Source organism: Lytechinus pictus, chromosome 9 (genome assembly GCF_037042905.1).
Source record: "Lytechinus pictus isolate F3 Inbred chromosome 9, Lp3.0, whole genome shotgun sequence".
NCBI lineage: Eukaryota > Metazoa > Echinodermata > Echinoidea > Temnopleuroida > Toxopneustidae > Lytechinus > Lytechinus pictus.
This window is the reverse complement of record NC_087253.1, coordinates 14,236,544-14,260,230: the sequence shown is the minus strand read 5'-3', so window position 1 is coordinate 14,260,230 and position 23,687 is coordinate 14,236,544. Positions and strand designations below refer to the sequence as shown.

The following is a 23,687-nucleotide window of genomic DNA, read 5'->3' as shown; positions in this document are numbered from 1 at the left end:
ATCCTAAATCTAAATATATTTAGAATTACTTATAAGTAGCAGTTTATCCTATCTTGCGAATCAATAATGGTACTTTTACTTTAAATTTGGCCCATTTGGAAACTAAATCTGCTTTAGTTTTAAAATTGCAGCTAATTTTTTATGTTTATCAAATCTAATTGCATTTCTACCCTGTATTTTAACAATTCAGATTGTTTGTAAACACCGCTATGTCTTGAACGTATGATGGATTGTGTCTTCTGCTTATGATCGATAACGCACGTTCCAAAACATGCTGAATTCGCATTCCGTGAACTTACCGGGGAAAAAAAAATCAAATAATATTGGTAAAGGTTTGAGGAAAATTCATCAAAGACCTTTGACTCCCATCGTCCTGAATAACCCACGCATGGCATTACTCAATGATCATTTGAACCAAGTATGATCAAAATCGATGCAGAAATAAAGAAATGAGAACAAATTACACAAAAAAACTTGAAAAAAGGATGGACATGCATGACCTCATATCATTTGACCTTTTGACCCCTAGATGACCTTTGTCCCAATTATCCTCATGAACGCTCATTTGGTATTACATAAGGATCATAATATGTACCAAGTGGGAACGTAATTGATGCATAATTGATGAAAAACAAATGAGACCAAGTTGGGGAAAAAACCGTGACATTTTGACCCCCTAGATGACATTGGACCCCGTCTTCCTCAACCACACACATGTTGCATTATCAAAGGATCATTTTATTCAAGTGTGACCAAAATTGATGCAGAAATGAAGAAATGAGAGCAAGTTGAACAAAATCTTTAAAATAGGATAAACATTACCACATATCGTTTGACCTTTTGACCCCTGGATGAAATTTGACCCATTCATTCTCAAGGATCATTATGTACCAAGTTTGAACATAATTGATGTAAAAATAAAGAAATGACAGCAAGCTGAGCAAAAAATTTACAATTTTTGTTAGAGTCCGACGGACTAACAGACCAACATACTAACGGACCGACAGACAAAAAGTAAAAGTGATTACTAGGTCTCTGCCGAACTTTGTTCAGGTGAAAAACAGCATTTGCTTAAAGAGTGTTCCTTCCCACGAGTGGTAAGTAAATAAATCAATAAACAAACAAACAAAAAGAAGACTTCACCATTACAATTATACGTCACCTTCAGGCAAATATATACATTTTTGTCTCAAATGTTTTTCATATTTTCTGGGTCGTAATTTGATATAAATTGATTTTACTAACAGTTATGCACAAATAAAGGTTGCGATTAAACCATAATTTGGCTCACAATACTCCATATAGTTACAATGAAATAATAAATATAAATAACAGTATACATTGCAAAGTGATATATAAACAATATAGTAATAATAACAACAACAAGAATAATATTGTTAATAATAATAATAGAAATAATAATAGTAGTAATAATAATAATAATAGTAATAATATTACTTATTTATTTATAATAAATCACAATAATAATAATATATTTTATTCACCCAGGGTAGCCACTTTAATTACGAAACTGCTCTACCAGCGGGCCCTGCATTACATACTGTATGTTCTTATTACTTTCCTTCATTCTAAATGCGCATAGCAAAACGGCAGGTCACAATTTAAAAAGTCTTTGGTATGACTCAGCCAGGGATCGAACCCAAGACCCCCCCCCCCCCCCCCCCCCCCGTTCACGAGGCGGGCACTCTACTACTAAGCCACCATGCCCATATCTATGGAGTCCTAATGTATAATCAATATAATCTATTACAAACCAAACTGGTTTATTCTTTTAATCATATGATACTGTTCGAAAATAGATTCAGGGTCCCATTTCATTAAAAAAAGTTAATAAATGATAAGATGCAACATTTATATGGCGCTTAATACATTGTTTCTAAGCGCTGCGTACTACCCTGATCGGGCGCTCAAGCATTCAAGGAATTTCCTCCTACCGGGTACCCATTTATTACACCTGGGTGGAGAGTGGCAAATGTAGATAAAGTTGGTATGCATGAAAGCAACTCTTGCTGAAATGTTAAGTTTCATTGTGAGAGCCAATAAGGAAGCTTAATTTTCACTGCTGCCATGGTAGTCACATTGCAAGAGTTGTTTTCGACCAAGCTTGTCCAATGGTATCTCATATTTTTTATGTATCATTATTATTTTTTTTTTTTTGGGGGGGGAGGCATTACGATGTGAACAATTCTTTGACTATAGCAAGCTGAATAGTTCTCTAAAAAAAGAACATTTTCAGGGGCCGTTGATTGGTTTTGAATGTGAGGGGGGGGGGCTGACCATGCAAAAAAATCACAATGAAATGGACATTTTTATGTTTTTGTACACGATTTTCACCCCCCCCCCACCCAAGTTCCGCAGCTCCTGATATCATGCTTATAATGTGAAGTGTAAATACTGAGATAAAACAACATTATTGTACTATTATCAAATTTTGTTGCCCATGTCGATATATTGAAATACATTATACGCTCTCAAAACACGAGAGTGAAGATGCAACATTTTAAGCTGCGTAGTCTTGTAATATAGGCCCAGTTTTTTCCGTCTATTTTTTTTTTTATTCTGCCCTTTCTGTTGGTCTTCCTTCCCATTTCCCTTCAGCATCTTCCCCTCCTTTATATTTTTTTCCTTTCTGTCTCTTTCCTCCCACTCTCTTGCTTTTTGTCACTCTTTTCCTCATTCATCCTATCTCCTCTCTCTTCTCATTTTCTTTTGTCTTTATTTCCGGTAATCTTGGTTTCCTCTCTCTCTCTATCTCTTTTTCTCTCTCTCTCTTCTTTTCTTTCTGTCCCAATATTCCCTTGTTATATACATGTAATGAGCATGTTATGCCCTAGTTACGTTCTGTTCGAATTACAGTATCACACTAAACAACAGTTTTACTACACACTTCTGTCTATGGAATGCTGTGTTTCATGTTTACTTCTTCAATATTCCCGACAAATATAATTTACCAAATAATTCATTAAAATCATACTACACTCATATATTTTTCATCCCATTTCAAAATATAATAATCGAGGAAATCACAGAATTACAAAGAAAATTAATTTTTCCTTTCTGTAAAAGACTGTATTTATTCAATATATAATAATATTGTACGACTAACTTAGCTTGTATGCAAGCAAATGAGGCTAAATGAAAAACATTCATACCATTGCACATATACCATCCAACATGTACCATTGCATGATTTTAAAGGTAATGTCAAAATACAGTTCAATTCATTGTACTAGGTAAACAATGCAGTTACAATAGGATATGTGTAGGGCCACCTGGCTAAATACACATTGCTGCTATGAAAGGTTTTTGCTTTGAAAATTCTTTCCTCATTACTTAGATTCAAGCTGGAAGAGTCAATTATTCTTTGTATGTATAGTTGTGCTCAAAAGTTAATGAACCCTTCCACAAAATGCACATTTTCATGCTGAGCGTGGAAAGGAGATAACAACACAACAATGTTCCGCAAACCCAGAGAAACAAACTTCATTGAATGTATGTTATCACCTGACTTCACAATTACATATTTGTAATTGTGAATGGTGAATGGGTACCCGGTAGGATTTATTCCTGAACGCTTTAGCGCCGTGCAAGGCCATGGCAGGTTTTAATATGGCGGCTCAGCTACAGCCGGGGTAATAATACGATACAAAGTATCAAAGCGCAGTTGAGTATATGTACATAGTAACTGTGCTATATAAATGGACATATTATTATTTACCTTGATAACTTTAAATATGTTCATTTTCTGGTGGGGTTCACTGACTTGAGTACCACTGTAACTTCTGGGCCATTGCACAACCAAAATAGAGAATATTCTGTATGGAAAAAGAGTGATACTCCAGTCAACTTGGCTGCGCCACACTTAACAGAGCGTCTTTCTTTCAACTCGTGCGATATCTCGTACCATCGCACTCATGCCTACTCACTAAATTTGTATACCATCATCCTCATTCTGTCAGCCTCACAAATAAAAAGCCTCTTCAATAATGAGCGCAAGATAGAATTTAAACACATGATAATGGAATGTCACAGAAATAGAGTCTTCTCCAGTGCTGATTTAAATCAAATCTGGCACCAAATATTCAAACAAAAGCTGTGTGCGCTATGAACGCCTAGCTTAGCAGGGTAATATAGGAGCGCCTTGAGCACCTAACAAGGTGGATATGTGCGCAATATAAATACCCTATATTATTATTATTATTAAACATGATTCAGTCTACAGTACATGTACATCTTATAGGCATACGTGCCAGTATTATATAACTCCCAAGAATCTTCTGTAATCTGATTGGTCCAAATCAGATCACATGATATTCAGCAAATTGCACTATTGCATCCAAAATGCAATATCCTTCACTCTGACGTCATAACAAATGTACTATCCTGCACTCTGACGTCAGAGTGCAGGATAGTGCGAGTTCTGGAATTATCTAGAATTTAGATCCAATATAGCATTTGGGGCAACTCAGTTACAAGGGTGAGGGGGGGTTGTATAAAACAAACAATACACGCATTCTTGTCCATAGGGGACCTAAATAATGAACTCTGTGCTTGACTTGCCAAATGGATATACTGCACTCGGTCCTGCGGACCTCGGTGCGGTATATCTATTGGCTCTTCTCGCACATCGTTCATCATTTGGCCCTGCATATATGCACGCGTTTAAGTGCATTATTTGTATACTGTTAGTTTACAGTTAAAAGGGAATAACTTCTGGGGCCTGTTTCCTCCATAGTGCACATATGTCTATTTTGCAATCACATTTAAAGCTGCTGAAATCATTCAATTTGATAGCATGATAAACAGTGTAGTTTTAATACAAACTTGTACATTTGTTATTTTATGTACATGTATAAAAAAAATTATAAGTCCATATAAAACAAGAGCCAGGCTTTGTAAACATGTCTACTGAAACAGGTTATTGTTTCAAATATTCAAATATTCAAATATTCAAAATAAAAATGTTCAAATATTCAAAATATGACTAATTTTTCATACAAAAATTGGATTAAATTCAGATCAATCCACTGATGCCCTGTCATACAAAATCATGTGCGTAACAGCAACAAACATTGTGCTGTATGTAATGTGCATCATTTTTTTTCTCAATATTACAAACTTCTTTGCCGCTGTGTGAAATAAAGATCTCCCACACAATTTGTGCTACAACTGGACGTTTTGGTGTACGCTTGTAATCCAAGCTACACATAGGGGGAAGTTACAAACTGATGCAGAGGTTCAAGGTTCGAGCCCTGGGCTCCATAACACAAAAAATAGCGATCAAGTCCTAAATGAACTGACCAATCAATATCAATGTTACACGCCCATTAGGTTTAAAATACTGACCAGGGACCAATCAGTGCAGTTCTTTCATATTTGCAATTCATCACAAACCAAGCCCAGGCCACAACTCTCGGATGGTGACGTTAAAGGTCGGTTCCAGACGTGAATAATCACATCTGGGGAGCGTTTCACGAAAGGACTGTCCCATTTTATCCGACAGTAATCACGGTAACAGTGCCTCACAGCCAATCAGAATGAAGGAAAGTTGTCAGATCTGACAAATTGTCCGACAATAATGTTGATGAAACACTCCTCAGATGGATACATGTCAGTAAAACTCAATTACACACGCACACACCCACCCAAACACACATCCACCCACATACACGTGTATCAGTTCATTATTAAACCCGTTCGCACATCACTACACTTTGTCAACAATATTTCTTGAAATCCTGATATGACAACATTTAAGGTAAAAACAAAGACACTATAAGGGAAGACTGGACAGTACATAGAGCGCGTAATGAAATGCTCATGAAGAGCACCCCACAGCGTTGAGTAAGTAAACCTTTGCCAGCCTTCCCGTATCGCCATTTTGGGTTGTGTACAAAACTTCTGAGGAAAATGGTGGAGGGGTAGAGGAATAAACGATTTTCACATTAAAAAAAATTCTTTCAATTTTTTTTCTTCTAAAATTAGAAATGAATATATTTTAGAGGTTTGTGGGAAAGGAAAGGTGGAATTTATTCCCGTACGCCGCTCTTGTGCCCTCTCCCGAATCCCCTCTATCATTTTCCCCATATGTTTTATACACAGCCGCGTGCCTATGCGCGAAGGTTTACTTACACAATGCTAGTAGCTAGTGACTTTGCACCTAAGAACCACACAGGCGTGGTGAAGGTCCCACATAACTTTACAAACGGCTTACAGTACAAAACACCACCAGCTACGTAAAAAATTTCACAAGCTGGCAAACTATTTTATGGAATTACCCTGATAGAGTACGGAAGTGTGTCGTCATCGTTTTTTGTGCATTTCAGTATTTTCATGGCCATAATTCGGAAGAGCACGACAAACCTACATGTAAAAAATGGGTCATGAATCGCTCTTTAATTTGTTGGTCAAAGTATGGCCAAATACCTAATATGCCCCATTAAATTCATTGTAAAATGAGTTCATAACTGCTTGAAACCAGGCCACTATACACTGATTTAAATGGGGCTAAGCTGGTATTCACACTGCCATATCCTAGGCCCCTTTGGAACAATATGACTAAATTTTGGTTGCGGATGCTTTTCATCATGCTGTGCCAATATATGGTAGCATGGTAGCAAAAATGCTGAAATACACAAACAAATAATTTCATTTCATAGTTTCTATTTTATAGTTTTTCGTGTGATGACATCACTTCGATACAACTTTCCAATACTGCTATAATTCCACCCAGGGTACCCAAGCATTTCCGTGTAGTCTTGGGTTGCTCTGAGGATCGCCCGGCTGGTTCCTCGGGTTGACTGCTGATTGCCGATGCTGCTCCAGTCTTAACGTCATGATCTGGACTACAGCTGGAGGACAAAATGAGGAGATACAGGTAACTTTGACTTAGTTTACTGCTTTGTGACCACCCCCACCATCACCATCATTAATGCCACCCCCCCACCAACACCATCGTAATTATCATATCATCAGAACCATGAACACTACTATCATAATCAATATCAACTTAGTCACCATCATCACCAACCCCATCATCATCTTCATCATCACCATCATCACCACCACAACCATCATCATTACCATCATCACCATTATCATCCTCATCATGACCATTATCATCATCACCATCATCCCAACCCCATAACCATCATCGCCATCATTATCATCACCATCATCACCATTATCAATCTCATGACCATTATCATCTTCATCATCTTCACCACCACCATCACCACAATTATCATCATCATCATTTATCACCAACCCCAGTATCATTGTATTCATCATATCATGATCACCACCAACACCACCATCATCATCATCACCACCATCATCTTCATCCTCATCACCATCATCACCACCATCATCATCACCATCATCACCATCATCATCATCGTCGTTGTCGTCATCATCATCATCACCATCACCATTACATCATCATCATCATCTCCATCATCATTATCATCATCTCCATCATCATCATCTCCATCATCATCATCATCACCATCATCATCTCCATCATCATTATCATCATCTCCATCATCATTATCATCATCTCCATCATCATTATCATCACCATCATCATCATCTCCATCATCATCATCATCTCCATCATCATCATCATCATCATCACCATCATCATCATCACCATCATCATCATCATCATCATCTCCATCATCATTATCATCATCATCGCCATGACTACCACCACTTAAATACTAACCTTGGTTCCAATCTGCTATATTATTATATTCGCAAGGATCATCTCTGATATTATAAAGACAAGGCTTGTTGTTCTCATAATCACAGTTTGTTGAGGCATTATCTGGTTTGGGTGGACAGTTTACTACAAATGCATTGGGAACTCTCTCTGTTTCATTCCAACTCTCTCCTGTTGAAATTAAAAGGAAAACTTGTTGATATTTTCAGGAAAAGTTCACAAAGACTTATTTCAAACAAATTAATAAAATGTCAGAAAGAGGTCAGCAAAATTTTGAGCATTTACTAGAAACACTGTATCTTAACCGAAATGATGCATATAATAAAGTTGTGTTGAACGATCAAAACAGAGTAATTCGCTGACATTAATTGAACTCATTTATATACCGTCCCTAAGGTAGATTGCCAATTCATCTAATCATAAATTATGTTGATTAATCAACTTAAAAGAGTCTGTTTGGAGTGTATGCCTTCTTATTTTTCTTTATTTTATGTTCTATTTTTCCTTTCTCTAATTATTTCTTTCATGAAATACATCCATATACTTTCAAGATTATGGCTGAAATTTACAAAATGAACCTCAGTGAAGAATTCAACATTGATATCACAGCATGCTCAAAGTTCATTGACCCTGAATGACCTATGACCTTGATTTTGTGTCCTGACACTCGTGCAAGATGATAAGCCTTTCAAAGTTGCGCCATTTCAAAAAGTTAACCTTGGTTATGATTTCAATGCTACTGATGCTGCCATCAGAAAAATGACACCTATGCCTGGCTTCTGTTAGGCAGGCTAGACAAAAACATATACAATTGAGGACAAAAGTTTACATACACCCATGGAATTCTGTGAAATTTGTTCGCTTGCCAAAAATCGTAAAATTTACTATATCTTCAGAAAAAAAAAAACTACCATGATGAACAGGGTATCAAATGAAAGAGCGTATTAAGCTCTTTCACATGATTGGGATTGAAGTATATTTCAGGTGGAATTTTCTTTGTAGAAAAAAATAAAATATTCATGCCAAATGTATTCTATTGTACGCTATATTTTCAAACATTTCATAGAAATATATAGATGTCAAATATGATTTATATTACATTTTCTATCATGATATGTCACCACTGAACAAACAGTGTAATTTGTGAGAAGTAACTAGCACAAATATGAAATGTTTTTGTCAAGTCTTTATTTTTAATTTGTCTAAAATATGAAGAATTTTGGGGGAAAATGACACCTAAGCTCCTGGTGACAAAGCAATGTGATGAAGGGGCATGACATACTCATTTGTTTGATCTCAAATCTGTCATGATAGCACAAATATTATAAGATACAGTAAATTTTATGATTATTGGCAAGTGTCAACTTTTCTTTAAATTTCCTGGATGTATGTAAAATCCTGGCCTCATTTGTATATACATATGTGGAAATATTAAAACGTACCTTCAGGCGGATACCATCCAGAATAATGACTTGAAAAAGCACCATAGTGAAGTTTATAATTGCCTATCCTGATAGCTGAGTAGTTGAAGATTGGTTCAATGTTATGAAGAATCTCAATCCGAGGAGACTTTGCATTACTTAAACAGATAAAGAAAAAGCCAAGTAAAAGGAATTATTAGTTTCTCATTATAATCTTTTGAAGAAATACATTGACATGAAGTTCTATCTACCATAGGACAGAACTCGCTTCGTCACAAGGGCTGTATCACATGGAACAGTGTATCACCTAAAATTGAATAATTGGCCTTGGGGATTTGTTATTCCCTTTTTATTTATTTTTTTTTCATTTGTGATGTACATGTCAAATAAAAATGTGCCCTGCGTGAAAGTGGTCTTGCCTTGAAAATATTAAAAATTGTAGACAATGTGGGCCCTGTTTTATAATAAAAGCACAATTTCTATACCAAGTACACTATTAGCCAATCAAATTGAAGAATTTCAGTAGCTTTCAACTGTAAATGCAAAGTTGTTATTATAACAAGTTTTATGAAACGGGCCCCCTTATGATAGTGGAAATTTGAGACTTACGTTGACAATGCATCCCATTGGTCGTATCCATCTAAATTCACAAGTTCCTTCGGGTCACCTCCGGCGGCGCCATAGAGCGTTGGCAGCCAATCACAGACGTGCATCATCTGGTCACTGAAGCGTCTTGGTCTCTCGATGAGGGGGCTGTTCACGAAGGCAGTGCCCCTGACCCCGCCCTCCCATAGCGTATGCTTGCACCCTCTCAGGGGCCAGTTACTGGCGTGGTTGCCGTCGTAGCCATTGGTGGGGCCTCCGTTGTCAGTCGTAAAGACGATGATGGAGTTATCGTAGAGACCGGTATCCCGTAGCGTCTTGGAGATGTTCCCGACTGAGTCATCTAAGCCCGCAACCATCGCTGATCAGAAAATAAAGTATACAATGGGAGGTAAGAAAATTACACCAGGGCAATTTCATAAAATATGTACGTCCGACCCCCTATATGTGGGACCTTCATGAAATGTTTCGTTTCTGATTTTTTGTTCTTTCGACTGTAATGTTCTCTAATTGACAATGACTTGGTCAGTTTATGAAGTGAAGTAAGACTTGAGAAAAATGGGGGCCGGACGTACAAAAAGGTTAATCACTTTATGGAATTGCCCACCAGTCAGACTTTCTGCATATTTACACCATTTCCTAGACTAGGTTGTGAAAGAACTAGGAGTGTTCCAAGCAGACAATTATTGACTTTTATTAACAATGTGTTCTGCGCCTATCAGATGTGATAATTTCAATAGCTTATCACAGATGTCAATGAAAAAATTTGCTTCATGAAGTGCTCCAGAGACCATACCAGGGCCCCCGTCTTACAAAGAATTACGATTGATCCAATCAATCTCAAATATATGGAAATCCATCCATACCATAATTTTTTCTACCGGAAATTCGCACAATCTCCTTTAATAGTAAACAAAGAGAATCTCACTAAATCTTCAAGAAAACGATGAATGTATGAATATACATGTACAGCATATCTAATAAAAAATAAATTTTGAACAAACATGCATTTTATATGTTGATGTAGCTGGCCTTCCATAGTTGTGGTTGATCGGATCAATCGCAAGTCTTTGTAAGACAGGGCCCAGGGCTCCATGTTATAGGAGGGGAGGAGAGGAAGGGGGAAGAAAGGGGGAGGAGGAGGAGGGGGAGGGGAGGAGGAGGGGGGAGGGGAGGAGGAGGAGAGGAGGGGGGATGAGAGGAGGGGAGGGGATGAGAGGAGGGGAGGGGACGAGGAGAGGAAGGGGGAAGATAGGGGGAGGAGGAGGAGGGGGGAGGGGAGTAGGAAGAGAGGAGGGGGAGGGGATGAGAGAAGGAGTAGAGGAGGGGAGGAGGGGGAGGGGAGGAAGGGGAAGAAAGGGAGAGGGGGAAAGAAGGAGGAGAGGAAGGGGAAGAAAGGGAGAGAAGGAGGGAGGGGAAGGGGACATGGAGAGGAGGGGGGAGTGTAGGGGAGGGGATAGGGAAGTAAAGGGAGAGGGGTAGGAAGGGTAATCGAAAGACAGAAGAAAGAGAGTGGCAAGGGTGAGGGAGGGAAAGGGGATAGGGGTGGAGGAGGGGGTCTACAAGAGCAAAATCTTACCTGCATACTTCCTTCTCCCTTCTGTTTTGATATGAGGGAACCTCTGATAATACTTGTCCGGAGCCTCTAGCAGATGAGCTTCATATACACCTGCATGCACTGCTTGGTGTGCAAGATACAAGAACAGCGGCTAAACAAAAAAAATAGAGAAAGAGAAATTCGTAATAGTATTGTGTAACTCTTTGTCATTTCAAAGATGGTACATAACAAACCATAAAACAATAGGGATTAACTTAACAAATCTTGGGGGTGTTTTATGAAGAATGAAGTGTTTATTATCCAAATCAGTGGCATACAGATGGGGGTTCTTGGCCAGTGCACATTTCTGCCAAAAATATCGTGACCAAGAAAAAAAAAGAGATATTTATTATCATCTGATTATGATATTGAAAACTATCACAATATTGGAATTTTTGTAATGGCAATGTCGAAATTTTTGTTCACTCGCTTCACCAGCTCGCAACTTTTTATCGATATTACCCGATACGCCACATCTGGACCCTCAATTGTTTTTGCTCAATACACCATTGATGTATACTACTCATACTCACTAGTGCATTCATCAATCTACAACCAATTTTCCTAATTACTCATTAGCAGAGAGTGACGTTAAAACCTAGGAAATAACAAATGCAGTCCTTGCAGCCCTCGTCATGTCATGCCATTTTGACCTATCACTGATTCAAATCTATATAACCTAATATGTTATGTCAGGGCTCGACATTAGAAGTGGCCCGGGGCAACCAAAAATGAGAGTCAGGCCACGAAAATTCTTTAAAAGCCCACACTTTGTTGCCTGACCAGGCTACCAAAGTTTTGATAAATTGTAATGTTTCATATTGTTTTAGGGCTACCAAAATTGCTTTGCGGGCCACCAAGAAAAAAAGTTAGTGTGGAGCCTCGGTTACGTATACATATTAATATAAAAAACAATAATAATAATTGGATTTTATGCACATTTTCCAGATGATTAATAAAGCATTGTTAACAGCATATTACAAGTTAAGGTTCATATTTATCCAGGTATGTTTTAAGATGCCTTTTGAAGAGTTCAAGAGAGATGTTACAGCTACATGTATACTGAAATATGACATATACCAATGTAATTGTCTTTACTTCATTAAACATTGTTTTACCAAACAAATTAATTGATAGTCTTACCTGAGAGGCATTATGGTCCATGATAATCTGCTGAGCTTCTCTGGAGAAGATTTCTGTAGAATACTGACCAAAGGCGCTCCAGTAGACCTCCCCATTCTTGTGAAGATCGTAACCGGCATTACCAGCCTAAAGGAGAAAATAAGATATCTTCTCTGAGTTTCACAGATGATGTAACTGATGCGCGACATGGGTCTAGATCAAGGCGTAAATCCACGCTTTGCAACTCTCCACCCAGGGGCTAAATGGGTACCCAGTAGTGTGTGAAAGTCATCACTGCTTGTCCAGTACCGAGTGAGGCTCAATGGCGACTGGCTGGAATATTCCCCAGGGAGTGGAGGATGTGCAGAGGTAATGACTCGTTGAATACAATGCCCAGGGTGATAATATATCTGTAAAGTGCTTAGATACGTACAATGTATGTCTAAAGGCCATTATGAGATCCAGTACTTTCTATAGTCCACCAATGTACTTTTAGACTGGGAGCTGGGGGTGTTCGTAATTTAGAAACGACTTTACACATGACAGGTGAAACCAGGGGCTCGTTGCACAAAGAGTTGCAATCAATCGAAACTCTAAAAATCATGCGCAATAACAGCGCGCATTTGGGACTTGCGACTGATTGTTTTACTTGCGTTTAAACGCAACTCTTTCTGCAACGGACCCCAGCTTGTACTACATGTAAATGAATGATAAACAGATTATAGCACCCAAGTAGGTATCACCAGTCGTTTGTAAATTCAATCGTAACTTACAAACAGCTTTATGAAACACCCCACTGGTGTTCGTGTTAGGTAAACTGCAACTTCATCTACCAATTGACGCTGGAATGTTCTGAGCACAAAAGAGGTTGATAGGGTAAGATAAAAATTAACGCACAATATCTTGCCCTCACAAAGCTTTCATTTTTTTATTCTTTTTTTATTGGGGGGGGGGTTTAGGGGTTTGGGGTGGGGCACTACCCTCCCCCCCCCTTCTTCTTGCAGCACATATTTTCTCACCTTATTATCCTCATGTGTAAAGTAGTCCCCTCTCCCGTTGTAGTAGCCAAAGAATGAATCAAACCCTCTCTTCGTTGGAATGTACTCCTCCGCATAATATCCCAAATGCCACTGAAAAGAATAGCAAAATAAATGAATAACAAGTGGTACGCCTCTTGCAGTCTCACCTGCATTACGTGGTTTGATATAGCAGCAGTGCTGACTTTGAAAACAGCTATTGAATAATTATTCACAAAAGAAAACATTCATATGATAATAAAATACTATGTCCATTGACCCAAAATTACCTTTGACCATGATCATGTGATCTAAGATGTGTGCAAAACAATCACTTATACTTGATTACCCTTATGTCTGTGATTTCATGAACTAGATCCATAAACTTTCTTAGTTATGATGCCAATTCAACAAATACCCCTAACATGCCCAAAGTTCATTGACCCTAAATGACCTTTGACCTTGGTCATGTGACCTGAAACTCAGGAAGGATGTTCAGTAATACTTGATTACCCTTATGTGTAAGTTTCATGAACTAGGTCTATATACTTTCTACGTTATGATGACATTTAAAAAACTTAAACTTAGGTTAAGATTTCGATATTGATTCCCCAACATGGTCTAAGTTCATTGACCCTTAATAACCTTTGACCTTGGTCATGTGACCTGAAACAAAATCAGGATGTTCAGTAATACTTGATTACCCTTATGTCCAAGTTTCATGATCTAGGTCCATATACTTTTTTAAGTTATGATGTCATTTCAAAAACTTAACCTTAGGTTAAGATTTGATGTTGACGCCGCCACCGTCAGATAAGTGGCGCCTATATAGTCTCACTATGCTATGCAGGCGAAAAAAAATTAACATTCAAAATCAGTAGCACAGCCCTAAAAGTAATGCCTGAGGATGCCTAAATTCAAATCTCTCTTAATTTTTGTAATCTATTCATCTTTATGAAATTTTACTCTGAAGATGTAAATAACACATACTGTGCATACTATTCTGGGGCCCGTTTCATGATAACTCTATGGTAACTACCATGATGGTAACAGGGCTCAGCAGCCAATCACAAAGGTTTCAAATGGTAGTCACAAAGTTTACCATAGTTGTAATAAAGCCTTTATGTAACAAGTCATCCCAAAACCAACAATAAATCACGGGGAATATTCTTTGTAAATAGCCATAAAGAGTAATCCTTCTTCACACTTTCAAGATCGCAGGTTGTAAAGTTGAATATAAAACAAGATACCAGAATTTCTTCGACGCCATTTTGTTTTTACTGCTTGAAAGTGTAGCCAGGATAGCAAAGTGTGCTCATCTCAATCAATTACTTGTGTGGGTTAGCTTAGGATGTGTTTGTTCAGACTCAATAAAAAATCCCATAATTCATTTCGGGCAGCTTATTGTGAGTTTTGGAGTGGCTGGTCACATGTGATCAGAAAAATTTATTTGAGTTATGCTACTATTTGACTTAGATATAAGGTTGACTTATGCACTCTACTATGTATATTATCACAAAGAATGACAGAAAAAACCCACCTTCCCAACTGCATGAGTGCTGTATCCCAATGATTTCAGATGTTGGGCAATAGTCTTCTCATCCAGACCCAGTCCCCATGGCTCATCAGCTGCTATTGTATCATGTTGCATGCCTGTATGATGTATGAAAAGCAAGACTATAACAAATTATAGCTCCCTACAATGCTATCATGTTGCATGCCTGTCTGAAGGAATTCTAGCTTGGTAGAATTTTCATCACCAATCTGTGCATTTGTGGATAATATAAGGAGAGGGGGCAAGATATATTGAAAGGGGCAAAACAAACTACGATGAAAAAAATGAAATCAGTATATGATTTAGTGTCAGTGCATTAGTGTTAGACTTTAGAGACCTTTCATTTATTTATTTTACTCTGTCATTTTATTCTACCCACTTTTTTTTCTCTTCTCCTTTTTCTACTAAAACAAACTTACGATGTAAAAATTGAAATCATTATACGATGATTTAGTGTCAGAGCATTAGTGTTAGACTTTAGAGACCTTTCATTTATTTATTTTACTCTGTCATTTTATTCTACCCATTTCTTTTTTTCTCTCTCCTTTTTCTACTTATGTTTATTCATTACATTAAAAAAAAAATAGGGAAGGGGGAGGGGGAGGGAGAAGGGGAGGAGGGTGAAGTGGAGGGGGGTGTTGTAGGGTAGTCACTTCCAGGCCATCCCTGTTTGTGAAATATATTGATGAAACTTGCCAAACCTGATTTTCCGTACAATAAAGTGATATTTAATGCACTATCCAGGTAACACAAAAGTTGCTCTGTTGAAAATTGTTAGACTGAAATGGTTTATAGATTTGTGATCTAGGGGGGGATGTGTTCAAAGCCATCTGAGGATTAGGATAAGGTATCAAGCTCTGTTTTATGTTCGGTTTTATGTGTAAATTTTCGGCAAGAGCAACTTCCCCGGGAGCAAATGTTGTGGAACAGTACCATAAACCTGAAAATAACTGCAGCAGAGTAACTAACAGTTACAAACAAGCAGAACAAAATGGATTCACCCTTAAAACGACATGTTGTAGGCGGAATAATTCAACCAGGCAAATTGAGATATTTGATGTCCAGGAGAATTTCCCTTTTCAGGTATCACAAACCTACATGTATAAGCCCTATTCAAAATAAACCCTATTGCAACCCTTACCCTATCCCTACAAAAATAATGCCAGGAGCATTTGTAACAGGAGTAATTGTCGCAGGAGTAATTGTTGCAGGAGTAATTGTCGCAGGAGTAATTGTCACATGAGTAATTGTAGCAGTAGTAATTGTCGCAGGAGTAGTTGACGCGGGAGTAATTGTCGCAAGAGTAATTGTAGCAGGAGTAATTGACGCAGGAGTAATTGTCACATGAGTAATTGTAGCAGGAGTAATTGTCGCAGGAGTAGTTGTCGCGGGAGTAATTGTCGCAAGAGTAATTGTAGCAGGAGTAATTGTCGCAGGAGTAATTGTCACATGAGTAATTGTAGCAGGAGTAATTGTCGCAGGAGTAGTTGTCGCGGGAGTAATTGTCGCAGGAGCAATTGGCACATGAGTAATTGTCATAGGATTGTTGCAGGAGTAATTGTCATGGGAGTAATTGTCATAGGAGTAATTGTTGCAGGAGTAATTGTCGCAGGAGGAGTAATTGTCATGGGAGTAATTATCACAGGAGTAATTGTCACGGGAGGAATTGTCACAGGAGTAATTGTCACAGGAGTAATTGTCGCAGGAGTAATTGTCACGGGAGGAATTGTCACAGGAGTAATTGTCGCAGGAGTAATTGTCACGGGAGTAATTGTCACAGGAGTAATTGTCGTGTCATGTAACCCAACAGGAAGATGGTGTAGTTTAATGTCTAAATCCTGCTGAATTACAAAATTTTAAAGTGATACAGAAAACCTAGACTCCACACCTGTATGAATAGGGTGCCTGCCCGTCATGATGGCGCTTCTTGTCGGAGTGCAGATGGGTGACACATAGTAGTTTGTCAACGTCACACCCTCTTGTGCCAACCCGTCGATGTTCGGAGTGAGTATCTGGCTTGATCCATGCAGACTGACATCGTCCCAACCCTGGTAGTATTGAATTGTAAAAAAATATATATATTCATGGAAGGCTTGGTTATGGGAATGATAAATGGATTATTGTGAATTCTCACCAAATTTCCCTCATATCCATAACAGTGATACCAATATGAAATACATGTAGAAGCTTCAGAAGGTTTCCATGGTGAAGAATAAAGAGTGCTGCGGTTTTGCAGTACACCACTCTGCCATTGTCTCCACTTTGATAAAAAGACCAGAGAGTAATATCTGTTGTCTGTAAGGTAAAAATAAGGCTAATGACGAATATTTAGCACGTGTGAAACCAAACAAAAAAATCACAAACGCTAATCCCAATCACAAATTTGAATTCTCCTTCGGAGGCGAATTCCAGTTAAGTTATACTCAAATTACGGTACAAATTTTACGTCTGAAAGGGTTGACCTCCAAAACATCTTTTGAGGGGTGGAGCTTACGTGACCTTTCAAGCACTTCCATAGATAATATATTGTCATGCACTCATCGTAGTTTCTTTTTTGCGATGCAGTGCTTTGATTGGGTTTGATTGACAAGTCACCAAGGACACAATACCGCCTTCGCTCAGGAATATGAATTCAAATCACAGTTTTCGAGTGAACGTGTGAATGCTACAACGATTCTAAAGACGAATTTGCTATCACCATTACAATGATGATTTTCGTATTCAAGGCCCTTGGTGTCTTACAGCTTCAACCCTATGAAGTATCCAACCTAACTGTAATATTTTCGCAAAACAGATCAAATATGCAGAATAATGTATCTTTAAAAGCTAAAACTTACTTCACCCCTGGTTTTCCCATATGTGCAAAGGAACAAAAGAATATGCTTAAAATTACAACCAACCTTTACAAGGTTTACAAATCCACATAGAAAGCATTTACTGAATTACACAATTATTTCATGAATGACAAACCAAAACTATATTACTTAAAGGAGAATGAAACCCTTGAAACCAACTGGATCCATATCAAAGAGAAAAATCAAAGAAACATATTGTTGAAAGTTTGAGGAAGATTGAATGAATAATAAGAAAGTTATGAGCATTTGAATATTGAGATCACTAATGCCATGAAGATCCTCCCATTGGCAATGCGACCAAGATCTGTGATGTCACACACGTACAACTTCCTCATTACTTTAGTACTTATTTCACTTATATTCTCACTTTTATAGAGTCTATCACAAGGTGAGGTGTTCTTTTTATGAGAGGACAAGTACAGAGGTTTCACAACATTATATCATTGATGAATCGTTTGTCATATGATTAGAATGAGCAAAAAGAGATGTTTTGGGGTATATTTTCAGTGTCCAAAAGGGGAGAGTTGTTCATCTGTGACATCATAGATCTTGGTCGCATTGCCAATGGGAGGATCTCCATAGCATTAGTGATCTCGTCATTCAAATGCTCATAACTCTTCTATTGCTAGTCCTATTTTACTCAAACTTTTGTTGATCTTATTCTTTGATTTTTCTGCTTTCACAAAAGCTAACTTGCTCCAAGAGTTTCATTCTCCTTTAACTAGTGATAAACACAGGGCAATACACTGTTAAATGGATTTGACCAAATCCAAGAACTTTACACTTGCACACAGAGGAAAATTCAGATAGCAATAATTCCTGATATTGTGTGTCTGAACTGTAGACTAAAGTACCAGTAGAGACAGTGATTTTCAAAACATGGTCTTTTCCGTTTCTGAAAATCTGTAATTCCGTTTTAACTTGATCTACAAATGGAAATTCTGTTTTGTCATTGAAAATGTACACAACAAAAACCTGAATTCCGTTTTGCAAAGGTGAATTCCATATTTTTTTTACATGAAAAGTATAAGACCCAAAACAGAATTTCTGTTTTATTTACGGGTAAAACGGAAAATCACTGTCCCTATACCAGTATATTCTATAAATCTGTCACAACCAGTAGATATTACAGAAAATGGATATATAATCCACTCTTGATTTGCTAATAACCTTCAAGACACCTCATCTTTGGCTCTAGTGGGTAGTGAATTACAATTTGCAGTGAAAATAAATTGAGAAGTCAACTCAATACCTGTGCAATAACAGATTGTGGTAATGACCCAATCAAGACGATAGCCTCTTTGAAATGGCTGTTTGAAGGTTAAATTTTTATGAATTCAAAACTCAGCGAAACTAATCAGAATGGCATATAATTTAAAGTCCCAACACACTCTTTCGGCAAAACCGGGGATATGGTTACCGACATCACCTATCCTTTTTGAACAAGCCAAGATAACATGGCTTTAAAAGAGTAATTTCTCCAGCATACGGCAGCAAGAATTTCTTCTGGGCCCGTCCTACAAAGAGTTGCGATTGACCCAATCAACCACAACTATGGAAAACCAGCAACGTCAACATTTAAATTACATACATTTGTTCAAAATATTTTCAAGAAATGAAGTATTTTACTGTTTTCTTGACATTTCAGTATGCTTCTATTTGTTTTCAAAGGACATTGGGCAAATTTCCTAAAGAAAAAATTATGACATTGATGGATTTCCATATACATAATAACTCGAGATTATTTGGATTAATCCTAACTCTTTGTAAGACGGGGCCCAGAGGGTTTTTATTATTCAAGGCCACTAATGCCACAGTCTTGGATGCCCAACTGATTGGCCTAAATGCCCTTTTCATTGACCTATGAGATTTCTTTCTTTTTTTCTAAATTATTCCTGATAGTGCTGTATTATAGAAATGTGCTCTACACTGTAAAGACAGAAATATTGCTTTTCCACCATTGGGCAATTCCATAGAATGATCAACCTTTTTGTGCGTCCGACCCCCATTTTTCGCAAGTCTTCGTTCCCTTCATAAACTGACCAAGTCCTAGTCCTTTGAGAGCATTACAGCCTGTCAAAAGAACCAGAAATCAGAGACAGAAAATTTCATGAAGGTCCCAAATGAAGGGGATTGTATGTACATATTAAATGACATTACCCCATTATAAATTTGAGGCCTGTATTAAACCATATCCCCTTGTTCAATAATAATCTGGTTACTAATGATGCGTTTTAATACATAGGTGCGATAGCTCAGTCGGTAGAGCAGGAGTTTCGGATTCCGGTGACCGGGTTCGGTTCCCACTTTGTGCGCTAATGCCCTTTGGTAAGGCATTAATCCGCATTACCAAGTCCCTCGGAGAGGACCTTAAGCCATCGGTCCTCTGGTTACTTGCTTACAAGCATTCATGCTTTCATAGCAATCAGGTAAAAAATCAATACAAATTATCAGCCCAGTCATCGTTGGATTCAATCAGACATTCTCCACTCCCTGGGGAGTATTCCAATGTAACCCTTACCAAATCATCAGCTACGATGAAGATAATGTGCGGTGGTCCTTGATGTTCTCTTGATTTACTATTCCTTGCCTCTACCAGAATCAACATGAAACACACACTGAGCTGGAATAATTTCCTCAATTCCATGGTCCACCTATCTGTTAATAATCCAGGAACTGTTCATTTGGACAAAGTAAATATATAAATTATACAAATTATTAGACAGCTGAAAAATTTTCTTTTTGGAGGAGAATTTAAAGGGATGCTCCAGGCTGAAAATATTCATAGCTAAATAAAGAGAATAAATTTCACAGAGCAAAATGCTGAAAACTTCATCAAAATTGGAAAACAAAGTTTAACTTTATTATCTGATTTCAATAATTGTATTTTTTAAGGGTCAAGTCTACCCCAGAAAATTTTTGATTTGAATAAATAGAGAAAAATCAAACTAGCATAACACTAAAAGTTTCATCAAAATCGGATGTAAAATAAAAAAGTTATGAAATTTAAAAGTTTCGTTTATTTTTCACAAAGCATTGATATGCACAACTCGGTAGCATGCAAATGAGACAGTCGATGATGTCCCTCACTATTTTTTATTGTTTGAATAATATAATATTTCACTTGACTGAACCATATAGTATTGAACAATGCTTATTCCACATTTTCAGGGGGGAATAAATTGTTGTTTCACTTGACAATCAGGAGAAAATTAGAATATTTCATATTTCATACAATAAAATGCAAGACTGTTTTATGAAATTAAGCAAAACTTTAAAATGTCATAACTTTCTTATTTTACATCCGATTTTGATGAAAATTTCAGTGTTATGTTTGTTGGATTTTTCTCTTTTTATTCAAATCAATTTTTTGTTGGGGTGGACTTGTCCTTTAAAGATTTGCATTATTCCAGTGAAACAGTTCTAGGCATATCTTCATTAGCCTGGAGGTTCCTGGAGAGTAAAAATCAGTCTACTGTACGTAGGCTTACTCTCCATGGAGCCTGGGTCGGGATAGCATTGGTCTCTATATACCATAGGTTTTCCCACGGTGAAACTAGAATAAATCACACATTTTACTTAACGTTTTGAGCCCAAACTAACGTACATGGGCCAAAACAATATTTACCCCCCGAATTTTATAAGTTTGCATATATTTATTCAATAAATAGTAGTAAATTCGAAAAATAATTAAGAGCACGAGCGTTTACTTAGCCAGTCTGTTTTGGTCGCCACATTGGTGTCTTTGTTATCGATACCTAGATCTACAGTAGAGGCGCACGGCCAATATGGGAGACTCTCTCCAATAGGGGAGACAATCTCCCACATTGGAGACTTGCTTTGCAAAAGGACAAAAGAAACAACACCAACAAAAGCATGATTTTTTCCACCCAAAATTTTGTCTCACCGAGGTCAGAAGCCCATTTGTTTTGTGTGTGATTGACAACAAAAATCCTTATCAAAACAAAAGTAGACGGTGAATTTTTAAAGTAGACGGTGAAAAGGGGTAATTTTTCATGAGGAATCTCCTTATCACATTTTTAATTGCCGCCAAGGTAATCCTTTTGCAGCAAATGTAAACAAAGGAAATTGGTCTCCAAAACTGGAGACTGTCTCTGAAATTGGATACCCAAATTCTTTACAAAAGTCTCTGATAATACTATTGGAGATAATCTCCCACATTGGAGACAGTCTCCAATATTGGCCGTGCGCCTCTACTGATCTAGATACCACACGCTTGTAATTTGTATACATGTATGATGTAGCTGCCAACTTAGATTTTAAAAATACTTGCATCGGCCGATAAATATCATAAAGATCGCTTTATGATATTTATCAACCAATGCAAGTATTTTACGATTCATGATTTTTATCGGCCGATGCAAGTATTGAAGTAATGAAGTATTTTTAAAATCTAACTAAGGCCAAGAGAATGAAAGTTTTAGATTTGCGTCCACCGCCTGCATGCTCCAAAACCTCCCGCATGAAAATGTCATTATTTCAAAAAAAATTCATTATTTCAAAAAAAATCATTTATTTACTCTCTATCACGAAATTACAAGTTCCAAATCATCGCAGGGCAGTAAATACGCACTTACTACGTGCATACGGTATACCACTGCTGCAGCGCACCTTCGTCCATAGACTGTACTGTGTAAAACGGATAGACCGTCTCGGCTCAGCAAATCAGAGATCGCTGATTGGCCGATCGCGCAGATCACATCATGACAACGTGGTCGCCAAAATAATTCATTCGGACTGCGTGCGAAAGTATCGATAGCGATAACGATAACCGGTCACATTGTCTACGCGAGAGATGGTCTTGGTTCGTGATCGGATCGCTCCAGTATCGATAAAAAATTATCGAGACTCGGCAATTTCATGCATATTCACGCGACGCTCCGAAACCCGGAAATCAATTGACTTTGTACACGTTGCGATAGACTCTACAAACTCCAACGAACACGATGCCATATCGACGCTAATTCGTAAGATTTTGACTGAAAAGCAAGAAGTAATCGAAATTCACTTACCTGTGCGGTATCGGTGAGAAAATAGATCCTCCGAGAATACCTTTCATAATTCATATAAAATATAGGAAAGTGAAATTCTAGGTCGATTTTGGTACGAGGTGATAGAGAATTGCACACTTGTTTTGGTGGAATACTGTGTGGGGCTATGCAATGCGCATGCTTACTATATTTTCATTCATAAATTGGCTCTCGGCAGTGGCTGGATGACGTCATGTAATAAGCAAAAATGTACACGCCTGGCCTGCTAAATAATGAATAATGAAAAAAAGCCTCATGTCATTTGAAAAATTTTCGGACGCAAATCTAATACCTTACTTCTCATGGCCTAAGTTACTGATTCTAAGTTGGCAGCTTGTACACGCGTGCATCAGTCGATAAATCATAAAGATCGCTTGATATTTATCGCAAGTATTTTACGATTCATTATATCTATCGGCCGAGAGGGCAGCTTGACGGCGGCGTCTTGAGAGTAAAAATCATTTACTAACGTAGGCTTACTCTAAACGAAGCCAGGGAGTCCTCGCTATTCATCTGAGCTGCGTGTACCGCAAAAAACCCTGAAACTTTCGCCCCCGAGATTTAATTCTACTTTCCTTCTAAAATAAAAGATCTAGCTCTAAATCATGTACATGGGAATTGGGATAAAACTTCATTTCCGACATTTCTGCGCTCACGTCCGTAACGTTGGGGAAGTACAATAAGAAACAAGATGGCGGCGTAAACATCGGGCAAGTCTCTTCC

General features: G+C 37.8%; 1 protein-coding gene across 2 annotated transcripts; it reads right to left on the bottom strand.

Moving 5' to 3' along the window:
• Positions 1-2,908: 2,908 nt before the first annotated feature.
• LOC129268245 (arylsulfatase I-like) lies at positions 2,909-23,100 on the bottom strand. Of its 2 annotated transcripts, XR_010294650.1 has the most exons (12): positions 22,947-23,100; positions 20,435-20,589; positions 16,947-17,106; positions 15,044-15,156; positions 13,507-13,617; positions 12,509-12,634; positions 11,348-11,477; positions 9,775-10,129; positions 9,187-9,323; positions 7,748-7,915; positions 4,680-6,872; positions 2,909-4,114 (listed from the first exon to the last, which is right to left on the bottom strand). XR_010294650.1 is itself a non-coding variant. In XM_064104753.1 (11 exons), the coding sequence occupies exons 2-11, from the start codon at positions 20,558-20,560 to the stop codon at positions 6,739-6,741; spliced, it is 1,560 nt and encodes a 519-aa protein (XP_063960823.1). In that variant the 5' UTR covers positions 20,561-20,589; positions 22,947-23,100; the 3' UTR covers positions 2,909-6,738. The 2 variants fall into 2 exon arrangements, 1 of the variants encoding a protein (XP_063960823.1); XM_064104753.1 differs by having other exon boundaries at positions 2,909-6,872.
• Positions 23,101-23,687: the final 587 nt, after the last annotated feature.